This window comes from Netta rufina, assembly GCF_964035555.1.
Source record: "Netta rufina genome assembly, chromosome: 5".
Taxonomy (NCBI): Eukaryota; Metazoa; Chordata; class Aves; order Anseriformes; family Anatidae; genus Netta; species Netta rufina.
This window is the reverse complement of record NC_140128.1, coordinates 43,972,419-43,982,178: the sequence shown is the minus strand read 5'-3', so window position 1 is coordinate 43,982,178 and position 9,760 is coordinate 43,972,419. Positions and strand designations below refer to the sequence as shown.

The 9,760-nt window shown below is 52.4% G+C and overlaps 1 protein-coding gene across 1 annotated transcript; it reads left to right on the top strand.

The window, feature by feature from the left end:
- Positions 1-3,693: 3,693 nt before the first annotated feature.
- On the top strand, positions 3,694-4,203 carry ASCL2 (achaete-scute family bHLH transcription factor 2; the record flags this gene model as incomplete). The annotated part of the gene is made up of 1 exon (XM_084288320.1): positions 3,694-4,203. The coding sequence occupies one exon, from the start codon at positions 3,694-3,696 to the stop codon at positions 4,201-4,203; it is 510 nt and encodes a 169-aa protein (XP_084144446.1).
- Positions 4,204-9,760: the final 5,557 nt, after the last annotated feature.

Sequence of the window (9,760 nt, the reverse complement as noted above, 5' to 3'; positions counted from 1 at the left end):
CACCCCCAGAGACACCAACGAGAGCTGCCAGAACAGTTCCCAGAAAGATGGGTCCCCTGTGGCTGGCGGGTCCCTGCTCTGCTGGGTTTCTCATCCTAAAGCCCCGTTCCTTCGTCACCCGCAGCGCCAGACTGTGGAGAGCCCCGTGCACAGGCGGATCCCACGCTAGAGGTCCCCACAGCCCCGCAAAAACCCTGCCCGGAGCCCCGGGGGCTTTGTGGAGCAGCTCTGCCGGGCTGCCGGCCAGCCCTGAGGGCTCGGGGGGCCTGGGCGCAGCACCCGCAGGGGCCTCAAAGGCAGCAGCACCATCGCCGCCCTCGGAGCTCGCTGCACAACACACAGATCCTCACCTACACCCCTCTCGAGGTGCTGCTCTTCTCTCCCCAGAGGATGCTCTGCCTCGTTTCGTCTCCAGCCCCAAAACCCAAGCTTGTTCCCTGCCTCGCCAAGCTGGCAGGGCTGGAGCTTTAACCACCCGGTCTAAGCAGACCTTTTACCTGGTTTGGTTGCAGATACCTGTTCCCGGTACCTCGGTGGGATTTTTGGCTGTTTCTACCACATGTGCTGGCCATCAGCATGGCCCTTCCTGCAGCCCTCCCACCTTGCTGCCAGTTTTTCTCAGCTGCTCTCCTTTGCCAGAGCACAGCTTATTGCTCCCAGCTTGCTGCGAAAACCACAGGTGACCACAGCTCCAGTCTGTGGCTTCCTCCCTTATCTCTGGTTATCAGCCAGAGCACAGGAAGGGGGGAGCGAGGCTCAGCATACCCTCGGGGGGGTCCCAGGTGCCTTCTTCCTTGGTCCTCATGGCAGGCTGCAAGCTTCAGATCGATGGGCTGCAAAACCAAGCACGGGTATCCCCATCTGCAGTGGTGGAGGAAGTACACAGCACCTCAGCCAGAAGGAAAGGACTGATGTAAAAAAGAGAAAAAAAAAAAAAAAAAGGAACAAACTGAGAGTGTATTTTTGCTGAGCTGAAAAACCTCCAGCCCGCTTCTGAATTGGAGGGAAATGCTGCCCATGCTGTCAGATGTGAGCCCTGAAGGAGCTGCGAGATTTGCTGTGGGACTGAACAGAAGTTTAGGAGAAGACGCTGCGTTTGTATGGGCGCTTTCTTGCCTTGCACTTTTCTAGGTCTCTCACTGTCAGTGTAGCCATCAGCAGTGCAACAGCATCACTGCAGCACAAGTCATTCACAGCAGAGCCCAGCAGCAGGCAAAGAAAAACCTCCTGCAAAACAGCAGGTGGGAATGGCTCCAAACGTGGCAGGTTCACAGGTGCCCATAGCACGGCTGCACTCGTGAGCACGTGTGCAGATAAAATGTGCCAGCATGAAGGCTCCCTGCACCACAGCGTGCCCTGGCTGTGTGAACCCCAGGATGCAAAGCCTGCCTTCCCCCAGGCACCACAAGGACACTTTGCGCAGCCTGCTTAGCATTCCTATGGCACATGGGCACCAGCAAGCTGAAACCCCAACTTTTAAGCCCGTGGCTGTCTCTTTTTGAGGAGGGAAGGAAAGAGAGGGCGCTGGGTTTTGCCAAGGTTAGAATTCAGCGTGGGACCATGCTGTGAGCAGAAGCAAGGCTTGGCTTGGGAGAAGACAAACCAGCAAGAAAAAGAGTGTAAACGGAAGGCAGGCAGTTCCCAGACCAAACTCAACTTTCATTCTATCCCCTCCCAAAACTGAAACAACCACATTCATGGCTCTAAAGCCCACCACCATTCTCAAACTCAAGTCTTTTTGCTTTCCCACGTAGCGTTCACATTGCAACCTGGGGCTGCTCGGGAGCCAGCTGTGCCAGCGATACATCCAAGCAGCAGCTCCAGCCCTGCTCCAGCAAAAACAGTGCAAGAAGAGCCCAGGTGGCATGCACCTGCTTGCCGAGGATGCTTGGCCACCCCCTGCCACTTATTGCTCACATTTTTCCCTGTCCAGCCTTGTCCTGATGGGCCTCTGTCACTTTTTGATGAGGTGCAGAAGTGGAGGCAAAATCAAGTGCAGCAGCTCTGTGTGAAAGAGGGCTCCTTGCAGGGGTGAGCCCAGCACGTGCTCCGCTGTGCTCCCAGGTGCCTTTTTGTGTTACCAAGAATAATAAAAGGAATCCCTGTAGTTATTTCTGTACCATGAAAATCCGGTTATTACTCTTGAGCATTGCAGAAAGTTTTCTCTTGAACAGCTCATAAGAAAGCAGCTTCCTCTTTCCTGAGAGCAAGGCTTGCACCAGCAGTGACTTTTTGAGCACCTGCTACTAAAAGACCAGCAGTGCTGCCCTGCTGCAGCAGTGCCCTCTCTGCCCAGCCCAATCCCCAGAGAGTGCCACACAAACCCCGGGGCAAGCAGAGCTTGCACAGACAGAAACCAAGCACCAGCCTGGAGCAAACCCTGCAAACACTGCACACCGCTTTATTTACCCCTGCAAGCAGCTCCCCTGGACCTCCCGCAGCAAAACGCACCCCACGCCGTGAGCAGACCCTGCTGCACCTACCTGTGGGGAGGCAGGTCTGCATGGGTGGGGGCATCGCCTGCTGCCCAGGTCCCGCTCCTCACCCAGAAATGCAAGCTGGGGCAGAGAGCAGCAGGGTTTAACTCTGCATCTCTCCCTTTGGCTTAGTTTGCATTTTTATTTATTTATTTTTTTTTAGCCGAGCTCACACACCGCATTTCCCTATCACCCCCTTGACCCCCGGGGTTGCCCCTTAACCCTAAACCCTCCAGCGCCTGCAACCCCTTCGCACTCATTTTTTGGGGAGAGGGGGCGCAGAGACCCGGCAGAGCCCCTCCCCGCCGTGCCCCCAAGCAGCCCCACACCTCCCCTTCACCCCCCAAAAAAGCCAAAAAAAAAAAACCACTCAACCCAACCCAACTCAACCCAACCCACCACCCGGGGGCGCGGCGCACGGGCGGGGTTTGGGGCTGGGGATGGAGCCGGGGGGGGGGGACGGGATGGGACGGGACGGGACGGGACGGCACCGGGGGCCGGCGGCGCCACGCGCCGGGCGCGCGCGGAGGAGGCGGGGAGGGGGGAGCGGCACGGGGGCGCGCGTGGCGGGGCGCGTGCGGCCGGCGGGGGCTCGCGAGCGGCGGCGTTGATAAGCACCGGGCGGCGCCGCGCCCGCCGCACAGCCGCGGAGCCGGCAGCGGGAAGGAGGCTTGGGGAGGGGGGGAGGCGGGCAACACGGCGCTGCCCCCGCCGCAATTCCCCCCTCGGTCGGGGCTGCTCCTGGCCCTGCTTTTTTTTTTTTTTTTTTTTTTTTTAATTTGCAGTTTTTTTTTTGTTGCGTTTTTATTTGTATTTTTACGCGCGTGGCCGTTTGCATTTTTCTCGCGTTTTTGCTCGCATTTTTACTCTCGTTTTTCTTGCATTTTTACTGGCGGGTTTTCTTGCGTTTTACCCGAGTTTTGCTTGCATTTTATTTGCATTTCTCCTCGCATTTTACCTGTGTTTTGGTTGTACTTTATTTACGTTTTACCCGCATTTTATTTCCATTTTTTTTTCTTGCATTTTCCCCGCATTTTGCTTGCATTTTCTTTGCATTCTACCTGCATTTTCCCCACACTTCGCTACACTTTTCCTTGCATTTCGCTCCACTTTCCTCTCCCCCAATTTGCATTCCCCTCGATTCACTTTTCCTCTCAACTCCAACCTCCCCCCCCAGCAACTTTCTCCCCCTTTCCGCCGCCGTGGCCTCACGGCGATGAACAGCGGGGCTCTGCCTCCGCTCCCCCCTCACCCCTCCGCCCCCCGGGGCCGCCGGCGGCCCCCATCCCCGGAGCTGCTGCGCTGCAAGCGCCGCTTGGCTTTCGCCTCCCTCCCGGGCACCGGGGGGGCCGCGGCGGCCGTGGCTCGCCGCAACGAACGGGAGCGCAACCGGGTGCGCTTGGTTAACCTGGGCTTCGCCGCCCTCCGCCAGCACGTCCCCCACGGGGCCGCCAGCAAGAAGATGAGCAAGGTGGAGACCCTGCGCTCCGCCGTCGAGTACATCCGTGCCTTGCAGCGGCTCCTGGACGAGCACGACGCCGCCGCCGCTTTCCCCGACGGCCGCCCGCCCCGGACGGGGCGGGCGACCGTCGGGGAGAGCGGTGGCGGCAGCGGTGGTTACTCCTCCGCCTCCCCTTGCTCCTCCGAGGAGAGTGGTTACGATGGGGAGCTCAGCCCCGAGGAGCGGGAGCTGTTGGATTTCACCAGCTGGCTCGGGAGCTACTGAGCTGCCGGGAGGTGAGCGCTCTTTGGGGGGCTGCTTTTCTGGTGGGGTGGGGGGGCTGCTGCTTCTTCATTCATGCTTAGCAACGCTCCAGGGATCAACGTGGGGTTTGCGATCTCTTTACAGATATACCTCAGGGCCCTCCGTCTTCCGTAGCAGCCAGCATCACATCACCACCCCCCTAAAAACCACCTCTTTCCCCCAAATCCTCTCACCCAGCCGTGGTGGGACCCTGCTGGCTGCGTTCCTCGCCGGGCTCCGAGGCTCCCTCAGCTGAAGTGCAATGATGCTCACGACCCCGCTCCGGGGCAGCCCGATGGAAAAAGGTGCTCACCTGCTTTCTCCAGAGAAAGATGCCTGAGCAACTGGTGGAGTGGCAAAAAGCAAGAAAAACAAACCTACTTGATGCTTCCTTGTTTCTGGAGGGGGAGGGAATTTTTTTATAGTGTCAGATTCTGTTTTATATGCAACTTGAACTGCCTATGGGAACAGTGGTGTATGAAGACTTATTTTTGTACAAGAAACCTTAGGGAAAAGGGTTGAGGAGACAGTTCTATTTTTAGCAACTCCTATTCCCTTGTTCTTGAACACTGCCAGCTAGAATGTTTTGGCAACATACATGATTTAGATAAAAGGTGTTTTTTTTTTTTTTTTTTCCTCCAAACACTAGTAAAATACTGTAAAGTTACCTTGTGTCCTACAACGGTGTCTGAGGTTGCCTGGTGTGAAGGTTCACTTCTCTGAAACTGAAGTTTTTTAAAAAAATGTATTGAAGGCATTTTTGTATGCACTTGCTAGGATTTCTTAAGTTGTACATATGCAGTTTTTAAAAAGAGTATCCTATTTTATGTAAATTGACTTTATAAATAAAATCTATTTATAAACAGTTCCTGGGCTGCAAGATGCATGTACTTGCCAGATGTGCCTCAGGCCAGGAGATGAACAGACAGCTCCCTGGGCCACATTTCACATGCAGCAGGGAATTTGCTCAACATTGAGCACAATTGCATTTACCGCTGCAGATTTTGCGGAGATGAGGTACAGGGGAGAAGCAGGTGTGCATCAAGGTGGCTTTGGGACTTCTAGCTCCTCTCCTGGGCAGGCAGGGCTGGAGACCTGCTGAAGACCTGCATCAGTGGAGGCAAGCCAGAGGTAAAAAGGTTGCTGTGAACCAAAATGTAGCAGTGATGGCATGGTAACCTGTGACAAGGGGCTGTTTATGAACACCAGTAGTTGAACAGAGCAAAGTGGGCTGGCTTGCAGAATTTGCTGAGCAAAGCCATGCCAGAATGGGTTATTAAATTTAACCTACTGTGCAGGGACTTGGTGTGTAACCTCCCCACTGCTTAAGTAATGGGAAGGTAACATTTCCCCTGGCCCTGAAGTTTTGAGGGTTACTGTCACTCAGCAGCCCCAAATCCAGCAGTTACAGTGGGTGCTTTGTAATCCAGATCTATACATGTATCCCACATAATTCCATCTCGAGCAAAAAAAAAAAATCATGCCCTAACAGCAAGGTAGCATTTTGGAGCCTGCAGGCAAAGAGTTACACAGAGGACTGGCTATTGCACTTCATGTTCATTCCCTAATCAGGTTTCCTCCAAGAAGCCATCCCTTGGAAAGGCCCTGGGACCTGAAGTGCTCAATAAATTGCTTCCAGAGGTTCTGCCCCATGTGGCCCTGGGTTTAAGTGATGTGCTCCACTTGGAGCACATCATAGGGCCGGTGGGTGACAAGGGACCTTCCCCTCGTGTTGGAAGAAGAGCTCCATCCTTACAGAGCAGCTCTCAAAATTCAGTCAGACATTGAGTCATTCAGGCTGGAAGACACCAAGGTCACCAAGTCCAGCCATCAAACCACTTGTTGATCACCACATACTTTATTCTTAGCCTAAAAGAGCTTAACGTGATTTTAGGAAGCAGGACTTTATTCTTAGCCTGCATGTGATTTAGGAAGCAGGACTGCTGCCTTTACCTTCACAGGTGTCCAACTATGGCAGAAGGCATCTGTTCAGACAATTTTACTATGGCTTGGCAGGGTGTTTGTTTTCCTTCGTTAGGAGCACTGATCACTTTAGTATTTCCAAAAGCAATATTTGGCTCTGAGTCAAGTCACTCCCAGCATCATTATAGGTTCATCAGATCACCCAAGATACTTTTGCAGCAACATTAAAGCTGTATCAACTGTAACAGTATTGGCAAGAAATGGGCTGTGGACAGTTTTCACTTAAGCAATATTAATATTAGGAGAAAAAAAAAAAACTGAGCTCAGTCAGCATGAAAATGCCTTAACACTATCACCCAGCATTTCAGTACAAATCAAATAGAGGGAAATCAGGAATGTGCAGGAATATTCACTTTTCACTTGGGGTGAATAACAAGGTGGTCATGAGTCTTTTCAATGCTTGAGGGGAAGGAAAAGGGTGATGGGAGAAGGGTCTGTCCCTATTTTGGAAGCAGGAGATGGACATAGGGACTTCTGGCCTCAGTCACGGTGACCACAACTTACTACCAAGTTCTCAGATCAAGCTGAGAAGAAGGCTGCACCAGAAAGCAGGATATTGAATCATTCTGCCCTTTTAAAAAGCATTATGGAGGATGCAGGATGGGGTCTCCAAGAGCTGTGGAGACAGCAGGTACTTTCAGCCAGCTCTGCTCACTCTTGTCTTCACCTGCAGCCACCTGGACCAAGCTGAGATTTCTGACCCCAAAGACACACTCCCAAGCTTCTGCTCCATATACACAAAGTGCTGCCAGAGTAAAGACTTGGCGATTTAGCCCTCTGACCACAAAAGTCACCTCCGTACCACAGGGGGATCTCAGGTGCCCAGGCTTGCTGCTTTCAGCCAGGGCTGCCAGGGAGCAGGACAAAGCAGCTCCCCGAAACTCCAGGGGCAGGGATGGAGAATGTCTCCAAAGACCACATGATTTCTCTTCAGTCATGTAACCAGGAATTTTGTGCCTGAAAGGGAAACTCCAGGGAAGACCCAAACCCAGCCCTAAGCTACAGAGCTGCAGGAGAGTCAGAAGAAATATGCTGATGAACCCTGGTAATTAAGGAAAAACAGGCCATCCAGCACTTCCAACACCACAAACACACCTAATGAAGCAGAAACAAGTTGCAGGACAGTATCAGGATTATCAGCCCCTTCCCCAGGCTGAAATAACCCTTCAATTTTTCATCACCTGCCCTTCCTTTGGCATTTTGAATTGCTCAGGCTGAAGCCTTCCTCATTACCCACAACACATGAAGCCCAGCACATGTTAAAGTAGTTCCTTGCAATGAACCACACTATTTTGAGGCTTGTGTTTAAATGATGCTGCCCTCATGGGCAGCCTAAGGTCCACCTCCGTGGCCACCCTTCTTCCAGAAGTCTTTGTGTGCTATTTAAAATGAGTAATTTCTTAGGAAAGGGCTACATGAGCTGTTTAAAGCCTTGTGCACAGGAAGTGCTGGGGGGGGGCATGAGGGTGCCCCCATGCAGCAGGACAACCCAACCTTGGAGAAGGACCAGCAATGCCTTCCCATGGTCTTACCACCTTGTGGTATCCCCAGCAAATGCCAGGGCTACCACAGCTCCTCCTGGGAACAGGGACCAACAGTTGGGCTCAAATCATAGTGATTTTTTCATTAGCGCCTTGTGAAGACCTTGCTGCAGAGCAAATCCTAGCACAGCAGGCAGCAAGACAAGCTTCTGAATATCACTGCTACCTCTCCCCTCCTGTCTGCAGGGAGCAGACTCCAGAAAAATGCTATCTTTTCAGCCTTTGGTCTGTGTCCCAAAGCTTTTAGGCTTGCCACAGTTTGCGGGCCAACGGTGGTGTGCTAGGACTTGCCCTGAGGTCATTTCAGTCTTTTCATGCAGGGCACGGGATAGCCAGGTATCAGTAAGTATATTTCAGTCACTTATCTGGATTGGATGGGGGCCAGGAGGCTGGCAGGGTGCCAGAGGAAGAGAAAGGCAGCCCCTCCAACAGTCAGCAGCAGGCAGAGCTGGCCTGGCTTCACCCACCTTGGGCATCAGCCAGGAGGGCTCAGTTTTCTTCCTCGAAGCTACCACCAGGGCAGTAGCAGCCTGAAGTGTATCTGAGAGTGATGGGACTAACGATATGAACACAGCAGCAGCTGTCGTCACAAGCTGATATTGGGCCCTTATGGAAAACACAGCCCCTCAGAGGCTATCAGGCAGGATAATAAATGGTGAGCTCTGGGGACACCATGAACCCGTGGCTCCTTCTGAGCAGCTGACGTGAGCACAGGAGCTCTGCTGGGTGCTGTCAGAGCATCCCCTGGGACACCTCTCCACAGCTCACCTCAAGTGGCCCCCTGGAGCTGGCTCCTCAAGGAAGTGAGCTGCTGCTCCAGCACCTGCATCAGAGGACACACACTCTTACTCAGTCCCTAATACATCCAAGTAACTTCTTCCATCCATTATTTTCATGTAGCCAAGAAGGTTGAAGTCTGCACTGAGATGCAAGCACAAGAACAGAAACCCAGTGCTGCCTAGGCACTTTCTAGACTACTCTGCTCCTGCTGTAGCTATCATCAAGAGGTGGGGACTAGAAGGACAGTGTCATCAGCTCAGCAAGGGAAAACAAGGAAAAGCCAGCACCAGGGTCCGGCATTGCTGCTCTGTTTTAAATAGAGATTCTCATCCAGTCCTGAGAGCCTGCAACCTGGAGATCATTGATCAGGTGCTCAATTTCTGCAGGGTGCTGTGTGCCCCCTCCCTTCTGTAGCCACCTCTTGTCCCAGGGCATCGCCACCAATGCCGTGACCCACACAAGTCCTAGCATGGCTGGGTTGCAGGTGAGGGCTGTTTGACCCTCAGCCCTATAAATGCTTCTTTTTGTGGGTAGACATTAGTAGGATCAGAGGCATAAACAGCAGAAAAGGAGACGCTTCTGGTAACATGCTTTTTTGGCTGCAGAAACCAGGGAAGTTCTTTAAGCTTTGGCCTGTGAGCACCTACCTTGCTGCTGGAGAAGTCTCACTTCTCTTCCTCCTTCATCTCCTTTCATCTCCTGGCCTCAGCCCCACCACTTCAAACCTACAGCACAATAGCTACCCAGTCTCCAGACCCAGTAAATTGTGCTTGCTTTTTAAGTTGTTTGGTTTCTTACTTTTTACAAAGGGGAAGAAAAACCAACACAGAGCAGCAGATAGCCCCAAGGGGAATTCTCCGTTAAAGCCACTGCCAAAAGAATGACCAATTTGTAAGTGAGATGTTGACACTTTTATAACACTGCAAATATCTTTCTATAGAGTAAAGCACTTGACTTTTTTTTTTTTTTATATAGTTTAAAAAAAAGTGATTTTTGTCAGGATATTAAATACTAGGAGGAAGTGTTGCAATACCCCAACACATTTTCCCTTTCTCTTCATTTCCCAGATTCATACACACAATTCTTCCAGGACTTCACAAAGGAGCCCCAGTCCCCTTCGCAGAACTATGCACGCAAAGAACAGGTGAAAACAGGTGAAACCCACTGAACAAATACAAACCCAGGCAGAAAAATGAGCAAATACAGCCCTTTTCTTACCAGCAGAGCCCACACAG